The 27,978-nt window shown below is 44.6% G+C and overlaps 1 protein-coding gene across 4 annotated transcripts in view; it reads right to left on the reverse strand.

Annotated features, from left to right (window-relative positions):
* Positions 1-27,978, reverse strand: part of LOC121673441 (high affinity cationic amino acid transporter 1-like) — a 47,584-nt gene that overhangs the window by 13,917 nt on the left and 5,689 nt on the right. Inside the window, exons 1-6 of one of the 4 annotated variants that reach the window (XM_042046732.1) lie at positions 27,365-27,388; positions 14,871-15,038; positions 14,489-14,699; positions 7,627-8,010; positions 2,681-2,839; positions 327-501 (exon numbers count right to left, since the gene is read on the reverse strand). In XM_042046732.1, coding sequence (XP_041902666.1) covers positions 327-501; positions 2,681-2,839; positions 7,627-7,996 — 704 coding nt within the window. In that variant the 5' untranslated portion in view covers positions 7,997-8,010; positions 14,489-14,699; positions 14,871-15,038; positions 27,365-27,388. Of the gene's footprint in view, positions 1-326; positions 502-2,680; positions 2,840-7,626; positions 8,011-14,488; positions 15,039-27,364; positions 27,472-27,978 lie in introns of those variants that run through there. The other 3 variants (XM_042046731.1, XM_042046734.1, XM_042046733.1) reach the window with 3 other exon arrangements.

Here is a 27,978-nt window from a genome sequence, read left to right on the forward strand (position 1 = left end):
AGGAGAGCCAGCCCGCTGTAGCCTTGAGTAGGACACTGTCTAAAGAGCTCTTTTCTCTCAACTTTGGACGCTATACTGGTCATAAGGCTAGAAATGGTCAGTCCTACAGCAGAGCCCACGATGCAGCCAACTCCTAGCACTTTCAGCCCATAGGAACAGCCTGCTTTCAGCAAACACGCACCAAGGACAGCTTTGCCTCCAAGGTATCTGGCAAAGGAGGCAGCCATCTCATTCACTGGTTTTCTAACTCGGTCCACAACCCCCCATTTAAACTTGCTGTTGAAAATGCACCAGCTTCTGAGATGAAAAGAAAACATCCAACCTACTTGTATTTGGAAATGCTATGGCTGGTGTTATAAATGTCCTGTTCAGTCAGATTCCAGTTTTTAACAGATCCTTTCACGAAGCCGGAGATCACGACAAATCCAAGCACAAGGATGTTGATGCAGGTGAACACTTTGTTCACCAGGGCAGATTCTTTCACTCCAAAAGCTAAAAGGCCTGGGGAAAAAATGGCATAGGTCAGGTATTTCACCACCAGCAGCAGGCACTGGGGACTCACAGATGTAGCTCAACTGTGTTCATGCTGTGCTCCTCCCAAATTATCACACTTTGTTTCTTCACAAATCCAGGCAGCTCAGGATTAACTCGCCCAGAAGCAGGATGAAGACTCCAGACTAGATATTACTGCTGCAGAATGTGACACACCTTCCCACCCAGCACGCCCATGTGGACTGTGTCCCTGATGAAGTGCTTTGCTAACACACCTTAACTACTCCCACAGCCTCCAACTCCATACAGAGACCTGGAGAAAGCACAACAGGTGGTTTTTCATGAAGGAACATTGTCTTAGAGGTCTTGGCCAAATGTAGAAGTTATGAACAACACTCAACTTTCCTTAGAAACAGGGAAATATGAGCAAAGAGTAGAATCCAGGAGGATTCTACCTCTAATAGCTACTTCTAGCGCTGAAGACAAAGAAGAAGGTGGCATCTTGGGAACCCTGCTCCCACCTAAATCAGCAAGAGTTTTGCAAGTGAGTTCAGTGAGAGCAGGATTTCAGATTGATCTTAAGATCATTTATGTGGAGAAGAGCATGGCTACAGGCCTCGGCAAACAGAATTTTACTGAGGCATAACTTGGCTTCTCAGGTTGACAAGCTCTCTTAAGTTCCTCTTCAGGTGCCTGATTTTTAAGAACTGAAACCTTTAACCCAAATCTAAGGCTGAAGGAGAAGTAAAAAAACTTCCTACGGGCCTGAAGAAGCACAACAGTGTTCTTTTACTGCTACTCCAAGGGACTTGAAGGAGCATCCTGTGTACTCACCTTTCCTTCTTTGAAAATAGGAAATAAGTTGACACTGCCATATCAGGAGTGTTTGATAAGACTGCATACCAGCCCATGAAAATCTGTAAGGTACCATTTAGAAATCTGAAGCTCAAGACAGTGCAAGCAGAAGTAAACTTGTGGTGATTATATTTGGGACTAAAGCTGCTCATTCAGCAGCTTTTTTTTAGAAAAGAATGGTTTGCCTTTTTTATTAAAATCCATGGAATTTGCTTCATGCAGGAGCATAATGCCACCTTATTATAAAGTAACCTTTACCATTTCACACCTCAGCAGTGCTTAAGTTAGGAGTTCTAAATTTTGTAAATTGTATATGAGGTGAAAGACCAGATTCTGATTTTAAATGAGAGCAATTCATATTACATACAAATGAACAAAGAGGAAAATCTCTCCCATTCAGATGTAATCCTGAAAACAGAGGGCTGCTTCAGCAGCCCTCGATGTAATCTTAGATCCAAATGCAAACCCAAATGCTAAAGCATCCCTTGTTTATGAGGCCTGTCCCTGTAAGCACAGCTCACACCATGAGAAGGCCATTCCAATCAGAATGGGAAATGTCAGGATAACCTTGCTAGTGTTACACTGCAGCTTCTGCGTGCTGGAAATCACAGAGTACAGAAGCGTAATTTTTAAAATTTGCCTAAACTTGGTAATGCTTTGCAAGATCCAGTTGGAGCAGAGGTAAACATTCTGAAGCATTTTGATCTTCCAAGTTGTCAAAACTTTTCCAATTTATGATCAAAGCCTTGGCACATTTTTAGAAAAAAAAAAGAGGCGCAGACTGTCTAGAACACATTTATTTCTCTGGAGTCTTGTGTTCACTTTTGCAAATTGAAGCCCAAATATATTTTTAGGAAAAAAAAAAAAAAAGGTAGTACATGAAATTGTAACCAAGTCCTCTTTCTTTTTTCCCCTCACTTTCCTGGCTCAAGGCATCAAAAACTGGCAGATTATCAAAAAGGGAATAAGGTTGATAGAGCAACTGCATTAAATTCTTGTGTAATAGGATTTGTGGAGGGAAGGATTAAATTTCCATACCTGACTGAGGATAACAAGTCATCTTTTCTTTTCCTCCTTATATAAAATTTGATTGAAGGTTTTAAAAGTGGCTCAAAAAATATCAGGAATGCTCCCCTCTAATTAAAAACCTTGTAAACAGGCTATGCCCTGTGCTAACTCCACAGCAGCTATATAGGTCAATCTAACACTTGTAGCAAAGAAAAAGCCTTTAATGTGTTGTCCAAAATAAATCAGGACTTCATGCTCATTCCAAAAGCAAACAATGGGATTACAGAAGGAGGTGCAAGACCCACAAATCCCTCCAGTGCCTCACCTGTTAGGATGACGATTATCACCACAGCAAAGATGTCTGGGTATTTTGCTAGCACTCCAGGAGCATCCATCGTCATGTATTTTTTACAAAATTTTTCAATGTGCTGCCCTATGATTTCATCAAATGTAGCACTCCAGGCTCTGGCCACACTCGAGGTTCCTGCCAGAGGACAGAAAGGATAAACATCACCCTTTGTAGCTGGCACATGTTCCAAACCAGGGGGAACCTTGTAAGGTTTTCAATATGGAGGGCCTCAAAGCAACCATGCATGTGCTCCCAGGTGCTGGGAGTAGACTTTCCTCTCCATATCCAGCCCACAGCCTGTGTTTTTGCTTGGCATCTGCTCTGATGGTAACACACACAGGTGGTGGTCCTCAGACTTATGCTGAGCTGACAAGACGAGAAAAATCCTTTTAGTCAGGCTTCTTTGCAAACCTCAACTTTGCCTTAGATACTGCCCTGACTGACCTTTTCCTTACACCCTCAACAGGCTGACCTTCCCCCAAACCTGGTAATTTCTGTTACCAGAGAGGTCCAAATGTAATGCTGGCACAAGTCTCTGGCAGCCCCAGTTAGGTGGCTGCAGCCCAGGCAGAGAGACCTTACAGAATCCAGCTGCCCTCCAGCAGTGCAATGCTGGAGCACCAGAGCCTGGACCACACCACTTGCCCAGCTCTGCACTCTGGCAACACTCAGGTCTGCTCCAACCTCCAGTGCTAGAGCACGTAAGCAGGAAAAAGACCCAGATACAATTTACGTGTTATCTGAGCATAAGTCAGCCTATTGCAGAATGCTGGTGATGATCACAGCAAGTGGCATAGTTCCTGCCTCCAAAAGTGCTCAGACTTCACCCTCTGGGGCCGCTGTTTGCTGTGGTTCAAGTGCATTCAACTACATGCAGCTTTGCTGGGGCAAGGACTGAACCTGGGGTCTCAGGACAAGCAAGTTGGGGACAGTGTCTGGGCCATAAAAGTAATTTGAGAGAACTGAAATAGTAACAATAAAGAGCTACCACCAGACAGTGACAGCATTTTGTAAAATAAGTAGGTTTGGGTAAAAGCCACCTTCTCGCTCTCCTGTGTTAAAGTGGCTACTGTTACACTCCCAATGTCTTATACAGTACATACACTATATATAACAGCACCTAATTGCATGTTATAATTACTACTGTACATAATTACCTAGTTAAAAAAAGAGCTTGGCTTGGTTTTGGCTTGCAGAGCAGTTCCTCAGAGGATGCCATCAGGAGCCCCTTTCCACCCAGAACAGTCTGTCCTGCCACACTCACCTGTGAGTGGGTGTTCAGGTCCCAACTCCGGCACCTGCAATCCTGTCAAACAATGTCTGTGCTCACCTACAGCCAAATCCTCTGCAGCAGTGGTGGGCAGCACCTGCAGCACAGCTGGGAACACTCACCCGCCCAATCCAGCTTTGCAACAGCATAAAAATTAAGCTGCAGAACAGACCTGTTGGGAGACTCTTCTGTTAACCAGGACAGAAGAGTGCACAGTGTGAACACCTTTAAAGAGTTTGGACATCACTGCCACCAATTTAATTTTAAGAAATTGCAAAAGTTATCATATACCACATTAAAAATTTCAGCTTAGCATTGGCACGATTTGAGGAAAAAGACTATTTTAGTGCTATTTTTTTGTCCTAGCTCTAATATTTTACGTTCTAGGACAGGAACACCCAGCTCCTGCATGTGTTACATTAGATGCCAGCTGCTTGGATGCCAGTTCCACATAACTATCAGCCATTTATCCAGAACTCTCTGTAACCAACAGGCTTGAGGGAGCAGGAGGAATCTGACATTCTTTCAACAATGCAGACACCTGGATAATATCTTGCTGTTATTAGAGAGCACAGTGCAAAGAGATTCAGCTTGTACCCAGGAGGATTTACTAGTTCTGGGTCAGCACAGCCTCACCAGATTGGATTTGGGTCCTGCCTACAGCACACAGATCCCAGGAGAACTGCAGAGCTCAGGTGCTGGGCTCGCTGCAGGAACAGGCACAGATAAGGAGGTCACCAAGTGCCAGGAAACCCCAGCAGCAGCTGCTTACCAGAGATGCTGCTACTCATCATACTACCAGCTCCCACCAGTTTCCAGTTCCTGAAATGCATCCCACAATCTGGCACAGTTCCCCAAATCCACATCATCCCAGAAGAAAGTTCTCATCAGATCCTGAACACCTTCCTCCTTTTCTCTAGACCATAACTGATCAGTTGCATGCCCATTTTTTTCTCATCACCCACCTCCAAGACTCCACACAAGCCTTCCCCCAAGTCAAGTCACTTCAATTAATTAAAACCTACTGCCCACCCATCCTTGGACCCCAGGATTTCTTTTTCCACCCTCATAACACTTCCTGAGCATATATCTGAGAACCTCAGCATGAAAACACCAAGCTGGTTGAGCCCGTTAGAGATGCGAGCTCATTTTCAATGCACTGCTTGGCATTTTCTCAGCAAGATTAAGAAAAAACTTGGCTTTCTGCCCCCTCAAGCCTTGGCTCTGAAGTGCAGCATGTGACTCAAAGGACTGACGTCTCGAGACATTTAGTGATGCCTCTGTGTGTGAGAGAGAGCTGGTCAAGCCTCGCCCTGGTGAGGCAGTGCCCTGCCCCCACACCCCCCAGCCTCTATTCCAGCCCGGCATTGGCACACCAGGAGCATGACTCCACTCCGCCTAACCCAGCTCCTGAGTGGCCAAATGACCAGAAGTCCCACCTGTAGGGAGGCCCCACAAAGGCCCAGGGTTTTTTAAGGTGGAGCATAAGTCCAGCACATCTTGACCCTACCTTCCTCATGGAGTTGGTATCTGAACACTGCTGGAACCCAGGAGCTGGTAGCTATGTGTGCTTTTGTATGTCTTTTCTATCTTTCACTCCTTATTCTAATTCCCTCTTCTTGGAACATTTTGAGTACCTTAATATGGAACAGGTTTAAAGTTTGCTAAGTTGGATGGGCTAAATCAATGCTGTGAGAAGTGTTTTATGTTGACTGGATGTTGTACTAAGTTTTTTGCCAAAGTCTCCTGATTTTTCTAAACTTTGCCAGTAAACTTTTGTGTTGTTTTGACCTCTTGAGAATATCTGGTTGGTATTTCTCCCATGTGTCTAACCCAGAGTACAGGAACCATTATAAACACTTTCAAAAGTCTCATCAAGCGAGTTGATTGGGGCCTTACAGTGGCACCCAACATATCTTTCTCCTCCATGCCCCAGAAGCTGCTGGGAGTTGTCCTTGCTCACAAACGGGGCAATTAGCTCTGAGAGAAATGCTGAGTGAGATAAAGAGACCTCCTATACCTCATATCCTCCCCCAGTGTTTTTCCATCTTAGCCGCCCTTTCTCACAAATTATGAGAAAGACAGTTTGCAAATACACATTCTTGACACAGGACTGAAATAAAAGTCACAAAGTTGTATTCAAACACATTCACGGATAGTATCTACTTATTTGTTACTGTATTTTCTGCCTTGTGACAATACAATGAGCAGTCAACTCTGAGATAAAAACTGAGGCAGTTGTTCAAAATCCATTATGAGAGGGGGGAAAAAAAAAATCTCAGAAATACCACTCTGAGCCCAGATCCTTGGAGTAGAACATTCAGTAGGCAAAAGTTTTCATTGTGCATTTGCAGAATCAGGTTTTGGGACAGCAACCACCGCTATGTCACTCATTTTGGTCGTCCAGTATCATGGTAGGAAGGGCCCCAAAACCAACTAGATGAAGGGCATGAAGGAGACGATTTATCATTACTTTTCTGGAACAGAAGAAAAATTACCAAGAAATCTGTTCAATTTATCTATGTGTAGCCTAAGCAGAGTCCATTTTAGAAGTCTGGAGGAAATTATACACTTAATTTTTTAAGAAGTATTTTTATCTACTCATTGCAGTGAATGTTATTCACAAAATAGCTACAGGACTCTGATTTCTTAAGGACATGAGTTTAATTGAATCTGGCTTTTCATCTTCTCTTTTTTTTTTTTTTTTAAAGGAGGAGGAGAAGAGGAGAAAAATATTTCAAGTAACACACAGAGGAAAGCCAGCATGATCTCAGACAGGCAGCTGCTATGCCACTATGTTGTTCTTGATATGATCTCCAAGCACCATGGAAACTAAATTCCAAGGTAATGCTTACAGATCCCATAAAATGCAGTTAAAAAAAACCAACTCTCTTTAATAATTTAGCATACAGTCGGTTTTCAGTTTAACTAGCAAGCTTTCAGTCTCAACTGGCGAGTCTCTTGCAGCCTTAATTAGAGGTGTGATAACAAGCAGCCTGCCCAGAATGTGCTTGAAAAGACAGGAATCCTTAATTAGCAAAGTGTGGCTTAGTTTTAATGCATCAGCTGAGTTGCACAGCGCATGCTCTGAGCTTGATCCAGGGCCTCTCCTAGTGGGAGTCAAGGGCTTAGAAGGGATTTGGTTTGTATTTTCCAGAGACTGTGAACCTGCAGATCATCTTAAGATTAATTCTGCAGCAATTCACAAGACAAAACTCTTATCTCCAGATACTTTAAATAGATCCCAAAGGGACCAGAATTAATCCTTGATCAGCTGTGAGTACAGATGCTCTGTATAAAAGCATCTTTCTGTGAGCAGCTCCTTTCTCAGCAGAGAGGACACTCTTTTGCACCCTAGCAAGTGTGCAGCAGCCAGGGAACGCCAGAGGGATGAGGTGGAGATTCAGAGGAATTCCCAGCAGCAAAAAGCCCACATTAGGATAAACCCTCAGCCAGCAGCACACGACTCGACTCACCTCACCAACTGGCAGGAGCCACCAAAAATGCATCTCGCAGACGAGTCCTGAAATCCTCAGTGAGTGCGAGTGAAGCATCTATTGGTAACACAGGCACCCAAACAAGGGTGACCTTACAGACCAGGCTGCCACCTTGAACTAAAGCTGGGGTCTGGCAGCACACCCACCATACTTACCGATAACATAGGAGAGGATTAGATTCCACCCTGTGATGAAGGCCCACAGCTCACCCACAGTCACGTAGCTGTAGAGATAAGCTGATCCTGTCTTAGGAACTCGAGCACCGAATTCTCCGTAGCAGAGTCCGGCAAGCACTGAAGCCAAGGCGGCAATCAAGAAGGAGATAACGATGGCAGGTCCTGCATTTTCCCGTGCCACAGCTCCAGCCAGTACATAGACACCTGCACCCAAAGTGCTGCCCACTCCCAGAGCCACCAAGTCAAACGTGTTGAGGCATCGTGAGAGCCGACTGTCTTCTCGAGTGCAGTCCACATTTTTCCGACGAAGAAGCTGGTTTCCAAAATTGGTAATTTTCTGACACTCCATCTTCTTTTTTGGGTCTGCAAGAAAGATGCTGCCATCATTATTCAGATCAGAATACCCTCCTACATCAGCATCACTGCACAGTTATAATGGTACAGCCCTGTTACCTTTCAGCAAATGAAACTTCCCATCTTCCACCTTTTTACAGGGCAAAATGTCTCCTTTAGCATTTCATCTGCACTTACCATGGGTAATTAAAATAAACAAAACTAAAGCATTTTCTACTTCCAACTCTCAGTCATGCTGCAAACCTTCTGCAATCCCAGGAGAGAGGCAATACTCGAATACAGCTCCCACCCCACTCCACAGTCACCCAGGCCACACACAAGTGGGCAAACTAAAAATGCAAATTCCATATTTCAGATTTCAGAAGGGTTTTCCTGTTCTGAGCAAGAGAGTACTTTAAAAGTGAATATCCCAGTTGCCCCATTTACCACACTGTGGTTCACACTGCAGAGAGCTTGTGGAATGCACAAACCCTGTACTGCTGGGATCGGTTTAAACCTGAGGATGTTGTAGGGGTGTATGTAACATCTCCCAAGCTGATGGGTACTCAGCCTAAGGAACAGCTACTCCAGGACAACCTCCTCTGTAAGATGTGCTGTGCAGACATCACATTTTCTCTGCTTTACTCTACAAATCTACAGGCTGTGTGGCTACAGCCTGTTAAGGATGAACCTCATCTTCTATCTCAGACTGCATCCTCCAGCTCCAAGAGCCCCACCCTGGTATTCACACTGCACCATTAAGCCTGGCTTCAGCAAAAGGGCTGTAAAAATGTTTCTTCATTAATTATGCAAAAGGAAAAAGGTTATTTTATTTAGATGCAATGCTGGACTGAGGCATATGCTTTCCAGCAGCACACATTGCACACCAACAACAATACTATGCTGAGAATAACATGCAGGCAAAAATACTCCTAAATGCAATTTACAGTACAGTTCAGTGAGATTGGTACTTCATCAGCTGCAGCTAAAACCCAGCGTAAAAGGTGGGAAAATACATGCTAAGAAACTTAATTAACTGAGTCAACTGTTAAATCCATGCTTCAGTTTTATCACCACAGCATCAACTACAAAACCAAAAATCCTCTTCACTTTTCCAAGACACCGGTCATAAGTCCCGGCTGAAATCCCTTTCTCTTGGCTTTACACTAACTCCCCTGCTAGGAGAAAGTAATTACAACTGCAGGAACAGGGCTGAGAAGTACAAAGCCCACTGTGTCAGGAATTGTATCCCACCAACAGCTCTCAAACATGCTCCCAACAGACATGGATTTAGACAAATAAACACAGGTTTTAGGCCAATCTTACAAAACTCTTGTTTCATTAACTATGGGAGTTCCCAACGCATTCAGAGAGGGAAAACTATCTTCTCCCTTCAGCAGGAAGACAGGCATAAGTCTTTACCTAAGTGCATTTGTATGTCAGATTGAGTGAACAATCTCCTTCCCACCTGAACCTTACCCAAATCCATGTCAGCCAGGATTGCTTCTGGCTGGACAACTGCCCACCTCTCTAAAGCTGGGACAGGGCAGTCACAAACTCTGAACTGGGTTAAATGGGCAAGAAGATTGTGGCACTGGAGTATCCCCTATGAATTCTGTTGCTTTCTAGGATGACACAAGTCCTAGGTTTTGTTTAACTCCCACCAGAGTAATGCAGAAGAGATCCCACTGCTGCCTTCATCATCCTGTGAAATCCTGGCAATGGGGCTAACTCATCCACTCTGCCCAGCAGTGGTGCTGATTTACATTCAGCCTGAAGTTCCAGGAAATGGGAAGAATGCCAGTGCCATGCAGAAGAAAAAAATGGTGAAGGTACAAAAAAAAGCCCTCCAAAACAAAACAAAGAAATTCCTGCCATAAACTAGACCCAACTAAGAGCAACATACACACAGGAGATGCGTTAATGAATTTATGTTCCAAAGTTAGTGTGAAATGCAAGACCAGTTTGACTCAGAACCAAACTCTGAATTTCAGGACAAACACAGATCTATTCTGAGGTACAGAAACATCAAGACATACCAAAGGACTGCTGCAAAACAGTTTACTTTGTCCTAAGTCAATATTTATGGCAAAGTTTAGACATTCAGTGGCCCAGACAGAGGAGTTAGAAGCAATACAGAAGACCACAGGGAAGGCCCAGCTGAGGCTATTAATAAAGACAGAAAAAAAGAAAGCAAGCAGAGATGGCCCAGATCAGGGAGAAGCTGAATGTTGAGCCAGGGAGGTCTGCAGAGATGAAGCGCAGCTGGACTCCTGTGTCCTTTGCACAGAGCCGTGGCCAGGCCTCAGTGGACCCCTGAGGCTGAGCTAGACCAACCAGAGAAACTCAGAGATTTTCCTGAGGCATTTCACCCTTGGGAAGGCTACAGATCCAGACCTCCCCAAACCACAGTGACTTATGCACTGTGTTCCTCAGGATTTGCACCTCCAAGTTGACATCAGCCTTGCTGAACATAGTGCTGAACGTTTCTTATGCGGAAAAAGCAAGGTGAGGGAGGAGGGTATCTTGCAGTGTTGGACCATGCAGTGTGCAGAAGGAAAAGGTTTGTGATGCACACTTGTTCATCAACGTGGGGGTTTCTACAATGCCCACACAATGCAATGGGGCTGAACCCTAACTGCTAGATAGCACTAATGATACACTTGCTTGCAGTGTGAAGTGACCTACTGTCCCCATGCACCACACAAAGCTCCAAGGAGGATGCACTCTGTGGTGGACAAAAGCAAAAGGCAGAGGTCAGGCTGTGCAGCCTGACATTATCTTTGTCCAGGGATGTGCTTCTAGGGTGGACCAAGTTTCCCTGCAGGTGAGAGCCACTCTCCCTTCTCCTTCCCCCACCACTGACCCCCAAGGAGCTGTGGATGCTAAGACTTTCAGGATTTGGCTTAAGGGCTCTTTTTCAAAAACATGCTACCTAACAATAATGGTAGACTTTTTACTTCTTACGCAGCCATTTACTTTAACAAAATCTGGTATCCTGCAAAACAAACATGATTTACTGGTTTTAGTTCTGCACTGGAAATGAAGGGGTAACTGGTACCCAATTCCCTGCCTTCTCACAGACACACATGTCATGAGAAATCACTTCCTTGGCAAAAACAGGGCTGGTGAGGGGCAATGTCCCCAGAAGAGGAACAGACCCTTGGTGCAGAGATGGAGGATCAGGGTGAGAACTTGGCAATGTCCAAGGGGGCAGGGGGACATACAATTTATTCATTAAAAAAATAACCTAGTGAATTATTTCAAGTTTATATATCACTCAAGAGTGCAATTTCATTTGGAAGTTCCCTTGGGCCTCTCTACAGGTGTTCACAGCTGTAGTACAGCCATCAAGAATAAAACAGAACTGCTTTTTATGGATAATTTGCTTAGAAGAGGGGCTATTTAATTATGACAGGCCTGGAAATTAAGACCAACATCCTGCAATTGGCTTAATGCCAGCAGACAGTGCTCATCTAGCTGATTTCCAGATCAAGATATCAACTCCCTCTTTCCCAAAAAGCATCTTAAGGTCTGAGCATCTCTGTTGTGAATAGAATACTTCCTACAGCCTGCAGGTAACAAACAGGGAGCTGCATGCAGGGCATAGCGCCACAGTTTTGTGGCCCTCACATACAGCACTGTCATTCATCTCACAGGCCACTGATCACCATCCTAAGCATCTCTTACATGTCTTCTTTGGTTTTGAAACAGCAGGTACCAAATCAACCTTTCAATTAAATTCACTGTAGCTTGACAAAGAGACCTTCAATGAAGACAAGTGGGTTTTTTTCAGGAGAACAATTTTTTTGTTTAGAAGGATGTTTAGCAGTACAGAGTCATTACACCTCTGCCCAAAACCTTCTCTGTATCATTTGTTATCTTTGCAAGTGTATCAAAGGGTGATGTTGGTGAAGTTTATGATTTTTCCCCTCCTTAGAAGTTGCATCCAGCTGTGATTTTGCTTTCTGAAGCGGTCATCCTTGACTTTGAAGTGACCCTTTGTTCTGGGCTGGTTCCACTCCCAACCTCACTTGAAAAGATGAGCCTTTTTTTGAATGTACAGTCAGTAGTCCTGCGGCATAATGCAGTCCTAATAACATAAAACAATATAAATTATTCCGGAAATGTTACCTGGTAATACCTAACCACCTTCAAGATGAGGAAACTTGAATCTGAATGAATATAGATTAGCTTTGTTCTGCTCACACCTAGCTCCTCTCACCCCTGCTTTAGCTCTGGTTTTTCTGATAAGAAACACTGAGCTGCAAGTCCCAGCCACTCAGACCCTGGGTAGGAAATGGCTTCACCCCAAGGCTTTGGGTATCTCCATGTTTTGGCTGGAGCTGAGGTCTTTGAGAGTGGTGGGAAGCAAGGACACACCTAGGTAGCCTAGCAGGGTGGACCCTGGGCCAGGGGCCACATCCTTGGGTGAATCCTGTCCCACTGAAGTTGATGGCAAAGCTCCCACCAACTTCAATAGTCCAACTGCTACTGGTACTCGTGTTTTATTTATAATTATGTTTATTACTTTTGTTCCCTATCCAACTTTTTGTGTCTTGACTCTATTGTATTTTCAAATAAAGTAAGATATTCTTCCTCCTTTTATCTAATGGTTAACATACCTATTATATCAGGTTGATAGATTTCCTTCCCCATTCTTCAAAACAAACCCATAATAAAATAAGCAATCTGCCATGTGGTTGACAGAAAAAAGTAAACTATAATAAACATCTGTCCAGCTAAACATAGAACACCATGTGTAAAACTAAGCTGACAGAGCACCATTTTACATAAGCAATACTATGACTTCCTCAACAATTACAAGTTGTTTCAACTTCTGAAACGCTGCTCCTTACCTATTTCAAGGCATTGCTGTTCCTGAGAATTTTCTTCTCCAATTTGCAGAAGAGCATAAAACTAAAGCTGATTACACAGAACAAGGAGTTTTCTACTAAGCAAAGAACAAAACCTAAGCCTAAGCTTGCTGCATGTCCAGCAAAGTCCCCAGACATCTCCTTGGAAGACGAGTGAGCAGAAATCCTCATTCAACATCGTCCCACATGTATATGCTTATTCCATTTGAAACACGTGGAAATGTCTACTGCCATCAGTACCCTTCTCTCACAGCAAAGTCATGTACTGTGGACAATCTAACATTTGTTGAAGACCAAAAGGATGCTGAGGAAAAATATCCCCCATATAGCTGTATAATCACTGCTACAAGTCTGCAGAACAAAGAGCTTGTGGAACAAGGAGCTTGTGCTTCCACCAGCATATTTGACAACATGGAAAGGTTTTCACCCTATATTTTTAGTTTAAACATGGTCCCTGAACAAGTGTGTAGTGATGATGCCAACCAGTTGATCAACACATAGGTAACAAACCCTTTGGGAACCCTTTCCAAAAGGCTGATTTTGCTGCTTCCGTCCCCAAGGCAGCATCATTCACACAAAAGTCCTATACAGGAAAAGAGGTGGAAAACATCAATTCCTACTACTGCTGTTAGCATTACAGGTATTTTTGGGGTGTCAGATTCAACTGCAGACTCCTAAATGCAAATGGTCATAATGTAAGTGACCAACTAGAACTCCTGAATGTTTTCTAAAGCATCATTCAGGAAACAAAGTCACCAAGGCACATCAGTCCTGGGTGTCATCCATTCCAGTATAAAGCAGGAATTGTGTCAGATATGTCCTTCCAAAATGTCTTGCCATGAAAGTCTCCAATGTTTTATGTTACTCTGCAACAAGCAACAGCGTAGAGAAAAGATGGCTGCAGAAGATGCTGAGCTTTTGCAACAGATATTTGAGCACCTATCTCTAGATTTTCAGAAGCAGAAGCAAAGGATGTGGCATTAGACCCTAAGTTTCATCTGGCTGTCCCCTTATCAGGCGTGCTGGAGAAGGCAGGCAGTTTAGAGAAGACGTGCTTGGGACAAGTGCTGAGGACCAACTCAGAGACTTTGACTGTAGCCATTTGCAGATGCAGCCAGCAGCAAAGACAGCAGTGAAAGCAAAGGCATGACCAAGCATTATGCAAAGCTGGAAGTTATCTCACTATAGCAGCAGCAATGGCAAGGAGTCCAAGTCAAAAGCCACCAGAGTAGCTGCAATTCTTTGCATTTGTTTCATTGTGCATGAAGAGATGTTGTCCTGCTGAAGTATTTTAACCAGAAAAGGAAGGTATTGTCTATGTGCTGTTAAATTGTTCCCTTCTTGATTATCATAATTTTTTCTTCTTTTTCATATGTGTGCAAACATATGCATATATCTCAATATACATTAATCTAGATTACATCAGTGTGTGTATATATATATACATATATGGACATTAATGTTATATTCTTTACCAATTTTGTCATTAAAAATCAAGATCAGCCACTAGCAAAGCATTCACTACTCAAAGGAAGGGAGCCATGCACTTAAATATAAATGACACATTAAACAAAGACACAGGCACACACAGGTGTGGGTGCGCCTTGTACACAAAACCCAATCTTACTCACCTGCTTAAAGGCACACTGCCTGTCTGAAGGGGATCATATTACTCTCCTTTGTTGAGCAGATCCTTTAACACCAGGAGGGAGATGGTGCTGGGGGACCAGCCCAATGTCACAGATGGCTGGGCATGCTGCAGGTTTCTGTTCCTCAGACTCCTGAGTATTACGAACATTTTCAAAGTAGCATTGCTCACTCCTTTCCAGGTGTCTCATAAACCTAGAGGATTTATTCCATTGGAAAAAGGGCAGTGAGGTGCTCTTTATAATCCCTATACCACCCACTTACCAGTAATCAATTACTGAAAGGTGACCACCAAGTCCCATTGGACATGAAGAAGGTGCTCAATTACTGCCTTGGGAGAACATCAGGGTGCTGCAGCTCACCCACCTGCTTTCCAAATTGTCACGGCTCTGACTGTACCAAGGTCAGAAAATCCTCTCATCCCAGGACAACTTCCAAGATGGCAAAGACCATCCCTTTCCACAAGTTCAGAGAGGAATTCTCAACTTCCCCAAAATTTCAAAGCAGGCAAACTTCAGTGTTTTTTCTCAGTATCTGCAGAAAAGTTGATTTGGGTTATCTGTGACGATACACAAAATCCATTTTGAAATGAACAGTCATTTTTGACCAAAATAAAGGAGGGAGGTTCCTGCTGTGGAAGTCATGAGCAGAGTACTTCAAACACTCAGAATTCAAGCTTCAAAGTCTCCAAAATGGAAATTGTGATGCCCTTTCTTCTGCACAAAGCTCCAGCTGTGATTATCAACAAATGTGGCAACACAGTAAGCCATTCACCAGGGAAAAGGTTGGATAGGCATTAATTCCCCTACTGCAGAAACACTCACCATACAACGCTTAATTTGCAGTGGGGAATTTGATGTTACAATCACTTTCCAACTGCAGGCACAATGAAAGGTTGGGATAGGATTCAATACAAGATCACCACCACCCAAGTGTTGCAAAAACAGGTTAGAGAAATACCTTTTAGACTCACACTGGATATAGTGCACCCTGCCTCAAAGCAGGGAAAACTCAGGTGCAGCCAGACATGTTTGTTTTGGCAGGGTTAAATCATTAAACCAGATCTTCCTCTCCCCAGACTACTGCCTATCATCCCACAGCTGTACCTGTAACCACCTGGGCAATCATGCTGAAAACAGCACCACTGAAACAAACTCAACACTGTGACTAGAGCTGACCGGATGGCAAGCTACCACAGATAGCAGCCAGGGCAGAGGAGAGGGATGCGACACTTTCCAGGATGGATTCCCATCTGAGAAGCACCATCCAGTGAAAGGTGTCTTCAGTGCCCTCAGCCCTTTTAGCCCACACCTCAAATTTCAGCTGGTCAGGATACTATCAGTTCAAAACAGCACCCAGATGTTTTGAGGAGGACAGCACCACATTTGCCATCCACAGCTCCTCAGAGATAAAAAGTTAAGGAAATGTCTTCCTGCCTAGCCAATAAAGGGCATCACACTTCTCTAATTACATGAAGCACTATTTTCTGATGAAAAAGCATCTAACTGAAAAGTCTCCCACCAGCTCTAGTACAGTCTCATCAAATAGTTCCTCAGCATGACTTCAAATTACACCTTGCAAGAAAATTTCTTGATTTAACTCCCTCAATTGATCATAACACCAAAGGGGATCTCCACTGATAATTAAACTTCCCAAATGAAAGCCTGAGACACGCTGGCAGGAATTCACCTGAAACAACCCATCGCCCATAATCTGCCAGGGACTCAGCCTTGGTATTGAGCAGAAAAAAATTAATGCTCTGGGAAACAATATTTAATAAGTGAGCTTCTATTTCCTTAAACCCAGATAAAATGAAGACAGATCTTTGCTTAGCCAAAAGTCCTGGTCGTGTCATTCAGCATACAGCAGTTGTGGTCCTTGGACAACATTGCTCGGAAGAAGGTGGGAAATGTCCTTAGGGGATAAGGAAGTAAGTTAGACAGCAACAGAAGTTGGTCTGTTATTAAAACAATAGTGGAGAAACAAACAAAACATTAAGAGCCCCAACCTTCATGCAGAACAAAAAGTATCCTGCACAGACACGGGACACATCTAATCATACTGACAGAAGAAAGGAAGGAGAAGGCTTCCCCAAACACCGTTATTTCACAAAGACGAAGGGCACAGCTGAATTGAGATTTTCAGGTGCAGAAAACAAGCAGATCAAAGTGGGTATAAATAATTGGATTTTGCTATGTCCCTGAGCAGTGGGGAGCAGGTGGAGGCCAGCAGGTAGGTCATGGTGAGCAGTGGCAGCTCCAGCTGGAGGCAGGGCCATGAGGCAGCAGCAGACCCTGGTCACCCTTGCCAAGCAAGCCATGAGCATCCTGCCTGAGTGATGGGCTGGATTATGGACCTGTGGCCACTCCTATGGATCAGCATGTCTGCAGGTCAGATGTTTCTTGAACAGGCACACTCCCAGCACTGCTGCACCAATTAAAAAACTGTCCCAATTAACAAAACGCTGTCTCAATAAAAACTTCCTCCATTACCAAAAAGAGTACTGAATTGAAGCAAAAGGTCCCTTTACTGGGAAAGCAGGAGTTGTTTTTGTGAATGAGGTGGAAGTGTTTGAAGAGCTTTTTCAAAGGAAACACTCCGTAACAAACCTCAAAAGAACTGCTCACACAAGGCAGAACACAGCGTGTGCTGGACCCACACTCGTTCAGGGAGGAAGTGGAACAGGAATTTTAAGTGGTCAAGTCATGGGGCTCCCTGTGCCTTATGCCAAGGTGGTTGCAGGCTTCTGAGAAAGGTTTTGCTCTCCCTGGGTAACCGTGTATGCAAATTAAGCATTCAGAGTCAGGATGGATGGGGCTTTGAGTAACCCCATGGCAGGTGGATTGGACTGCATGGAACTTCAAACGTTTCTTCCAATCCAAACCATTCTAGGATTCTATGAAAATTCAAATTATGCTACATCACTCCTTTAGGCTTCTGCAATCAAAACAAAGCAATTAGAATTCATTTTTGTTAATTTAGTTTTTCCAACGATTTGCAGGCCATTCAAGGGCTTGCCCCATGCAGCATTCCAAGTGAGATCTATCAGCCCTGCACCCTGGTGTGGCTGTTGGAGAGTGACTCAACACAGTGGAAGAATTAAGAAAAACTTCCATTTTCTGAAGAAACCAAAGTTAGTTTCTAAATGAACACACAAGCTGAATTTAAAAATATATTACGACCTTCTGAGGGCACTTGCATGACTACAGACCTAATACTAAAGCATTTTGCAAGTATGATTTGCACCATACAGAAGAGAAGCTGACTGTGAAAGGAGCTAAAATGTTTGCTTTTAGATTCAGTATTCCCACATTCCAGACATGATTCAAGGGCTGGGGAGGGATCAGCTCCTTCCAAGCACCACATGCTCATCATTGCAGGCACAGACAAGCACTTCACACCCCTTGGCTGCTGTGTGCAGACACATCCTCTCCTGCAGCAGAGAGGCTGCTGCCCATCTGCAGTTTCAGGGGTGGCTCTTCCAAGTAATTCCCACTGTAAAATTCTTCAGAAAAGCCTTCCCCTGAGAGACAGTGCCCTGATGCATACTGGAATGATGCAGCAATGACTGAATCCTACCATCTGATCCAACTAGTACTGCCCATTGACCAGACACACCCCACTGACCAGGGTCGCTCAGTGCTGAAGGAAACAAGAAGTGCACGACTTGGATGGGCCACTGATGCCTCAGCTGCCTTGAACAGCATGAGAAGCTCCCACACGAGGAAGCCTAAATGAGGCAGTCTGGGTAGCCCAATCCAAGGCAGAGAAGCATGCTGAGCACCAATGGTGTGGCCACATCCCCACTGTAACTGGGATATGGCAATGTTCCAACTTATTGGGCAGTAAATGACTCCCTTTCTCTGCCAGTCCATGACATGAGCCTCACCAGGGACCGTCGTTTTGTGATGGGAATTGGTTGTGCAGGTCAGTCGCAGAGCCTGGCTGCCAGGACTACAGGATATGCCTACATCAGTGTAGCCTAGACATACACCCACAGAAAAATGAGAGCAGAAGATGGTGCAAGGAGGTGGAGCAAAGGAGATAAAGCATGGGGCTATATGGAAAAAAATTCAGTCTCAGAAGTGTTTTGCAAATTATCCTACAAGCCATCACTGCAAAGACTTCACAGCTCCTAAAGTGATGGGTTTACAACAAAATGCCTCAGAAAACTGCATCTGTTTTAGGCATTTAAGTCCAAAGTAAGTACAGAGCATGGCAAATCATACAAGCATGATGTTTGATTAGTATGTCAGTGGGGTAACCAAACATTCCTATTTTCACACACAGATATCAGAACCTAGTTTTGATATATTCTACTTAAATAAATCTCATCAGAAAAGAGCTAAAACACTGATGTGGAATTAAATTTCACAGTGAGGAAGGTGTGGAGGATTTTTGCTTTGGGTAAATACTCTTTTCTTAGGCACAAGTTCACCATTCAGCTCTCTCCTGCTCTGGGACAGGAGAGCTGTTGTTTAAGAAGAGTTTTGCCTCCACCTAATCCAAACATTCAAGGCTGCTGATGGGGAAGAACTGGGGAAAAGAGGCATCCAAACACAGCCCAATTCATATTTATCTCAGAACATCTATCAAAACTATAACAAAAGGCTTCCCACTCCTGTGTCGGATGAGAGCAAGACTTGCTGAAGTTTGTGGGATTTTAACGGGTTTTTTTCCCTCAAAAAGCAAAGATGACACTGACCAGCCAAACTGTGAGCCAGACCACAAGCCACACATTTCAGATCTCACTGCTGACAATGCCATGCAGAGGGATCCTGCACCACCTCAACACAGGACTCCACACTGGGCAGCCCCAAGAGGGATTTGAGCAGAAAGCTGCTGCATGTAATCATTGAAGGAGCAGGGACAATGCAGAAATACCAGGAGGTAAGAAATGCAAAAAGTTGACAGACTTGGCCTGAGCCTAGCCATGAGGTCACTGCAAAATACACTGCAGATTCAGCCCCCTGGTTTGCACAAGGAGAAGCATTACCTTGTAGCCACTCTTAACAGTTTATTTTGCCATCTGTGTGGCAGAAAGCCAGGTCTTACAACCCACATCTCTCCATGAAGAGAGCTAGTTCTAGCTCCCTTGGAAGCACAAGTCAACTTACAGAAGTAATTCACTCCTGTGAGCAAAAAACCAGATGTGTCATCTACTTTTTATTCAACCCCATCAGCGTTGTAGTTATCTAATCTGTAGGCTAAAATCTTACTCAGATTTCTGAATTTACTGAAATAAGTAATAGCCACCTGCACCTCCCTACTCTTCATGCAGAAGCCTGGTCTGCTCCAAAAAATGCTCCTGCAATCCAGTGACAGAGAAGTGAAGCCACGCAGCACACAGTCCTGTCAAGGGAAGTTACACTGCTCTCCTTAAAAATAATTGTGTCCCTATCACCAAAATACAGTGTTTGGAGTAAGTGTGCTCTTTTTATTGGCAGAAAAATTACTAATATCATCCAGTCTAACTTTTTATAACATTATTATATTTTTCCACATCATCATTCTGGCATCAAAGGAAATCATTCCTAATTATGTTTATGGGACTGGGGGAATACACAGAGAGACCTAGATATGACAGTCTAGGAGAAGTATGGTGAAATGCATAATGCAACACCTCTCAGAACATGTACAGCGATGTCTGTCCCCATGTCACTTACCTAGAACAAGAAACTTCGAAGTATAATAAGTTCTGCTGCTGCAAGGTGCTTTAAGTGACAGCAAGAAGGAAACAAACTGGCTGTAAATATTCTGCTTAGCTCCACTCAGCTGGGACTTGCAAAAGAAAATAGGTGGGTTTAAAGCAAGGTAAGTGAAACAAATGGTAATTACCATTTTCACCCCAAGGGTCTGAACAGGAGCATGAAAAGCAAAGCACTGCTGTTGTGTTTTTGATGGTGCTCTACACCATGCTGTTCTGCTCTCCAGGTATTTCCTGTGAAGGAAAAAACAGGTTCAAAAGTTCTCTAACATCTGTGACCATTTATCTGGAGCAGCCAAAGTACAGCAGTGTGGTTTCATCACTGATACAAGTTTCTTTGGGGGTCATCCTTGTGTTTCTTCACATGCCAACCAGGTTATGAGGGGCAGGATTCCTCTTGATTAGCTTCAGCCTGCTCCAGAGCAGACACAGGGACTTAGGGCATCATCTCACCCCCCTCTGTAACCAGCAGGCTAAGACAGGCACCTCCAGGCATAAACTTACCCCTTGGAGGAGAGATGGGAGCTATGGCCCTCCAGAGTTACTTGCTTTCCCTAGCTACTGCAGGGCTCTAGCAAACATCTACAAAAACTCCACCAGACTAATGCTCAAGACAGGGACTGCACGTGGACCCAGCTGAAGGAAAAAACACCTCAATGAATTTTGACAGGTCTTTCTGTGGACAGTTAATAATAAGGATGTGAAAGTCTCTGAATAGTCTTAGGGGTTTTAACAACTCAGACATGCACTTCTCTCACAAGAGCAACAACTCCTCCTTACATTTGCTTTCCTCAAAAATAATAGTGTTTTCTGGAGAAACACTTGGATTTCAGGACTGTCCAAGCACTGATCCTAGAGCTTCCAGAGCAAAGCATAAACATTTTGCTTCTGCTCTTCTCCAGTTACTTAGCTGTTACACTTTTCACTGTATTGCTTGTGTTGGTACTTTTCCTGAACTATAAAGCTGCTAGAAGCCAAATTTCTGTTCCCATCTCACAGAAGTTCTCACTTCCAAAATCCCAACAAACACCTATTGTTTTTCTCCTCCAAGATGTAGCACCTCCACCCTAATCCATCTATCCAGCGCCTTCATTTTGCTCGCAGTGCCAGAACATTTTGCTCCTTTTTTCCAGCCAACTGCACAGCCAGACATTAGGTCGTGTCTAATGTACCTGTACTCAGCACAGACAGACATACAATGGTACAGCACTTCTGCACTTCAAACCTAGATCAGCCCAGTGCTGTATTCTTCTCAATGGCCTCCTCTCAGCTTTTGGAAGCTATAAGCACATAAACCAGCCTGTCCCTGCAACCTGAGACAAAGAGTAAGTCTTCAAATCACATATGTTACAGGTCACCCTGTTTTGTGAACTTTTTGGAGAGAGAAGAACAAAGTGGCATGCAGCAGCATCCTTTCTTGGGCAGTATCTCACATGGGTCATCAACCAGCTGTCAGGCAGTGTGCAACCCCAAGGAAAATTTCATCAGCAACCTAATGATAAAAGACTATATTCTGGTTACCTGAGATAACTAATCCCCTCTGGAATATTTTCTAAAGATACAACAAATTATTTAGTTTGTTAACTGAAACTGCTTTATAAAAGAGTTACTTCAACAAAACAACCCTAGTTCTAAAAATTCAACAATGCATTTTTCCAATAGTTTAAGAATTTGTCACCTGACAAAAGCAAGCTACTGTTCAGTTTAAGGAAACAGTTCATTTATCAAATCACAGTAATTTCTTGTTCAGTGCATTTACTCCTGCTGCATAACTATCCCAATAAACCTCCTACATCAGCATTCCCAAATGAAGCTATGACTAGCATTAACAATGGACTGATTTTGCTATGGTTTGAAGCTTGTACTTTTTTTCCCCCCCCTTCCTTTCTTATTTTCCAGGATTGGTTTGGCTTACTGACTCCAGATTTCACAGTAAACAGTCTGGGGCAGCAGATTCTTTGGAAGCATGTTCTCCCAAGCCCTGATGTCAGAATGCTTTACCCATAAAATTAAAAGGGGATTTTGCATGGCATCTCTTTTATAGCAACAAAAAGTGGCACTACACCACAACCCACAAATACCCACCAAACTCAAGGCAAACTCACCTTTGGTTTAATCAAGCCACCGAACCAACATGGCCCACTACCAACACATAGAGCAGCACAGTTACCAGTGCAGACTTGTTTCCTTACAGCTCCAAGTGCATCATCTGCAGCCGTAAATGTACCCACATGCCTGATACCACCATTGCCTTTCACCTCCCAGACATCATCCTCACTGCTCTGTGGGCTGAGCTCTCTGTGCAGCATCCCAGACCACTTCACTCAAACACTGCTAACCAGAGTTACAAATATTTTCTAGAGAAACACCATACTATTTGCTTTGCCAGCTGAAACTTCAATGATATAACCTAGCTGCTAACTCATGTTAGCAAAGACCTACCAGTGAAGCAGCCTGTGCTTCCCAGCCTCGAGGTGACACAAATCTGAAGAGAGCTCTCCTAGATGTATCAGGCAGAAAACTGAAGCAGCAATTGCCTCTGCAGCTGGGATGCCAGTGAGCAGCTGCCAGCAGCAAACTCTTCAGTAGGCACAACTGCAGCCACAGACAATGTGCATGCACACTACAGCTCATTCTTCTCAGTCGTATTAAAATACCTGGTAGTCTCTTGCAGTCAGGTCCACACACATCCACGTGAATCATGGCACACACTTTCTCTTTGACAGAACGTGTTTCAGGAATAAGTAAATTATCTGGTATGGGGCATTTTAAACTGCTTACCTGAATCAAAACTGGGGATAAACCCTAGTTAAACAAAAAGCTCATTGACATTATACGTTTTTAAACTCCACATTGGCTTATAATAAACTTTGTGCAATGGATGACTCAAAAAGGCACTAAATTTCAATAAAACATAGCTTGCTCAGTAAATAAGGGTCGTAATTAAAAGCAAGTCCTCAAAAGCAAGATATTAAGTGAAATCCTCATCCTTGTAATTAAAAAATTAAATGGGCCACTAAGATCTACAAGGAAAGATACAAATGAATTACAAGGATGCAGAAAATAAGGCAAAAGTGAATTGGGAAATTTGTACAGCTCAGGAAAGCCTGCTAAGATATTTCACTGCTAATCTTGTGAAAAGGAACCCAAGAGTTACTCCTCATCTCAGAAAGGGGCAGGAGAAAGAAGAATGTAAGAAAATATGATGCTAAACACTACCATTAAGTAGACTAATAAATTTAATGTTTCCGACAATATAGCAATCACATGGATCTCTCAGAAAAAGGGTCAAGACATGGCACAGAAGGCACTAAGGAACTGGTATGATTTACAGAAAAATTGAAGGAGGGATCCTGTGTTGCTGTGAAATAAAGTTTTCTGAACTGCTTTTCACTTGAATAGGAAAAAACAAAAACAACAAGACCAAAAACAAAACCAAACAGAAACTGAAAAATTATACCTAGAACCAAACATCTCACAGTATTCTATTTTGGAAACTCTGAAGTCAGGCACTTCTGATACCATTCACAGGATTTATGATCCACCACCTTGGTGATCTCCGGCAGCATCAGGGACCCTGGCAACAGCAGCAGCTGCCAGTCGACTCACCATCGAGGGCAGGCGGCTCCAGCCAGTGCTGCCAGGGCAAGAGGCATTAGATTTCTACAAACCACAACAGGAAGGTGGGAGCCCCAGCTCCTGATTCCTGATACCCCCGAACTGCCCAGGAACCACAGGCAATAGTCAAGAGTCCTGCAACAAGTGGGCCCGTCACATGGCAAGTGATAGCCCTCATGTTTTGTTTGACCATCAGACTCAGTTACGCCTTTTTCTTTCCCTTTCTTTTTCTTTTTTTTTCTTTTTTTGTTTCCAGTAGGTTTTAGTAGCCAGTAACGTTGCAACAACTGCACTAAGGAGGAAGTGCCCAAGTACCAAAACAATCCCACCCTTATGGCAGAACTGTCATACCTTTTTCCAAAGTCCTTGGGGTTTCCAAGAACCTCAAAAGTTTCTTGAGATAAACACTTAGACCATTCATGCCTTCTTTTATGCTCAGTGGAAAGCAGATGAGTACATGAGCACGTCAGGTCACAACTCATTTATTTAAGTGTACTGGGTTGAGGTGAATCACACCCCAGGAATGTCCAACCCTCCCCTGGCTGAACACCTTGGACATGGATGAGTACATATACCCAGATGAATGCCACCTTCAACACCATTCAGCACATGGCCGATTTCCAATGATTTTGACCCTGGGATGATGAAGGATGGGGCTATAACAGGTAATGAAAAAACCCCTAGGATACTGCCAAACAGACAGAGCACCCACCCTGGGTTACTAACTATGGGTCAGTATTGACACAGCTGACCCCAACCAGCTCTGCCTGAAGCACTGAAATAGCTCTCCACACCACACAGCCTCACAGTGCTGATGGTCAGTAGCACCAGTTTCTTCACATACAGTGTTAAGTCAACAGGACTTCTTAGCTCACCCTTCAGCAGAGGCAAAGGGGCTGTGTCGCATCCCCATATGCCTCTGTCACCAGGATGGCACAGCCAATAAATCTCACCAGGATCAAGCCAGCATCTACCCAGCACATCTGCAGACAAAGTAACTCACACTCTTTTCCTCCTGACCCACTCTACACCGATGCTTTTGGCATCACAGATATGGGTCAAGAGAAGATAATTAAACTTACCACTTTGTTTTCTACTCACTTAGAGCTGGGATACAATTGGAAGCGACATTTCTGAAAGGCTATCAAAGTCTCATTAACCTGTCCTCAAGGTTGAGGAGCTTGCTAGAGCAAGGGTGAACTAAAGGTAGCGGAGGCAATAATTGCAATAAGACCCCTGCCCTCTTTCACTCGAACCATATTTCTCCCTCTTTTCTTTCCCAGCTGCTTTTTCTTCTTTTCCCACCACTCCTTTTTTCCCTTCCACTCACATACACTAGGCCATCAACTGTGCTCAACACCAGGCAGATTGGCACTTGCTCCTGTCATCTCAGATTCATGCTCTTAAGGTTGGAAAAGGACTCCAAGATCACCATATCCCACCATTTACCGTGTCACACAACTTAAAGCAGAGACACAGAGCTCAGGCCCACCACCATGAGAATGAACGTTACCTGCCATCTGGCAAGAGATTACACAGGAAAAAGGAGGAAAAAAAAAAAAAAAAAAAGGGGAAAAAGAAGGAAAAAAAAAAAAAAAAGAGGGAGTGACAAATCTTTCAACAGTACACCTTGGAACTGGTTTCTCCAGTAACTGGTTAAAGAGTTACTAGCTTCCTCTTCCCTGAGTCAGTTGCTTCCGCTTAGAAAAAATATGGCAAGAATATACTCCAGGAGGAGTCAAGAGCATATTGCGTCTCACCCACACAACTGAGCTGCTTGAATTAGAAGCCTAGTAGGCCTCAGACTTCTGTTACAGCCCACTCCAACAAAGAAGTGCCTTCTGAACACACCTCCTCACTGTTAAGCACAGCCCTACAAGCAGCAAGGCTCAAAACTTTACAAATACCACCAAAGTGGCGTAAGTCGGGGACTAAACACCCATTAGTTCCCCTGCTCAAGAAAAGGCTTTATTTCGAAGCCAATGTGACCATCTAAAGAACGCATGTGATGGAGCACAGTCGAGGTCTGTCCCTGTCAAATCGTTCAAAATGCAACATACTCAAAATACTTGAATGCTAAGTAAATGTCAAGACTTGTAGCAATGCATGAGCTTGCTCCTGTTTTGTGCCAGGGCCAGGACTTGCAGCTATGGAGTCTGCGCCATTACACAGTCCCTCCTCTTTTGCATTAGATGGAAAGCTTGTCCAAAAACATGTTAGTTGGCTGCTGAAGGTAACAGAAGTCCACAGAGTACCTGACAGGTAAATTTGCACCTGTTCTTTCCAAGTTTTCATTGTATTTGCCTCTAACTTGGAGACAGCAGACACTCAAGCATCAGCGAGTGACTGAAGGGCTTCAAGAGGCATTGCTGTCCCACTGCAGAGGGTCCCACATGACACCGGCATTGCCATGTGTGACCACATCTTCACCACTTGTCCCCATGGCTTAGCAGAGTCCACAGAGGTGGGAAAAGGGAGGCAGGGTAGGATACCGCTAGTTCTGCTGATGTTGGACTACACGTTGAAGTTGTTGCTCGAGCACAAAGTAACAGCTGCAAATGACCACAGGGAACATGCTAACTCATGAACCTTCAGCACCATTATCATCTCAGCTTTCCTGCCCATATCTGCAGCCTCTCTAGAGCTGCAACTGCCTTTCTGTCTTGACTCTATACAGCACCTACAAAAACACCACCTTGCTCCAAAACTAAGGTTTCCAGCAGCTGACACTAGAACCAACTACCAATTCCATATGTAGTCTCAATCTTCCTCTCCAGCCTTAGCTGCATATAAATTTCCTCTTAATAATTTTTAGTAAGTTCCCCTTGCTCCACCCCATCTGCCACACACATTCACACATACATATGCAAAAAAAGATGAGAGGCACCTGTCAGCCAGGACAGCTGCCTGCAAAACGCTGACAAACCAAATGGAGACAAGTCCCTGTCCTGATCACAGGAGTTGGTTCGGGAGCAGCAGACTGCAGGAACTCCTGGGGTACGGGGCTAGCTCGAGCACTATGAGCCCTATGGTCGATACTGGCATTTTTGGTAAATTCTCAGTCTCTTTTGCAGTTTGACGAAGGAAGCCAAGCACAGCATGGCAGTCTCTCGGGAGCTACCCTGGACATAGAAAGGCCGTCAAGGACGGCTTCTCCTTAGCACCTGGGCCTTCACCTCCAGCACAGCACGTTCCCTGCGCCGCAGAGAAGACAAGCAAAAAAAAAGGGGTTAGTTCGGGAGCAGGCACACACGGATGCATGCTCCCCAGCTCCGCGCTGGCCCTCTCCATCCCTGGCAGTTCCCTGGGGACACTCGCTCCGGCAGCGCCAAGAAAGGCCCTTCCCGCCAGCATTGTGGGGACGGCAGAGCGGCTGCGACCCGACCCGGCAGCCCGGGCTGAGGTCAGGCGAGGGGACGGGAGAGCTCCCGGAGGGGACCGCCCGGGGGCCACAGCAGGCCCTGAACGCGCACGCTGCGCCCGCCGCAAGATGGACGCGCCGCTACGGCCCCCGCCCGCTCAGCCTCAGACTCACCCAGCCGGGGGGCTCGGGCAAGCGGCGAGGAAGCACAGCGACAACCCCCACCTCCCCGCTGCCGCTTTAGATCTCCTACGCGGGTCCGCCCCAATGAATGGGAGGTGCTGTTCCACGTGGGAAGAGCCCCACGTGGTGCAGGGATGGGCTAGTAGCGGGGGGATGAGGGGGAGGGGCTGATGGGTGCGCAAGCGAGCTCGCAAGGCAGGTGGAGGTTACCTGCGCGGGGCAGAAAGGGGCTTCCCAGGCCGGCTATCTGCCGCTCATTTGGCGTGGACTAAAAAGCTACTCGGTTTTTCTTTTCCTCCTCATGCTCCCTGGGAGTGAGAACTGAGGGCCTGGATTGTACTGAATCATCCATTCAGCTGTAGTGCACACCATGCTCTGACAGCTGCTGGCTTCTGCAGAACACGGTTGAGCAAGAGATGCCGGCATGAAATTGATGCAGTGGATAATCATAGAATCAATCAAGAGACTGTTAAGGGTTTGGAATGGACCTTAAAGATCATCCGGTCCTAAACTCTCCTGCTGTGGACAGGGACACCTCCCACTTGACCAGGTTGCTCAAAGCATTAGTCAATCTGTCCTTGAACACTGCCAGGGTTGGGGCATCC

Source organism: Corvus kubaryi, unplaced genomic scaffold, assembly GCF_017639235.1.
Source record: "Corvus kubaryi isolate FWS band 111438036 unplaced genomic scaffold, C.kubaryi_AGA036_p1.0 65438, whole genome shotgun sequence".
Lineage (NCBI taxonomy): Eukaryota > Metazoa > Chordata > Aves > Passeriformes > Corvidae > Corvus > Corvus kubaryi.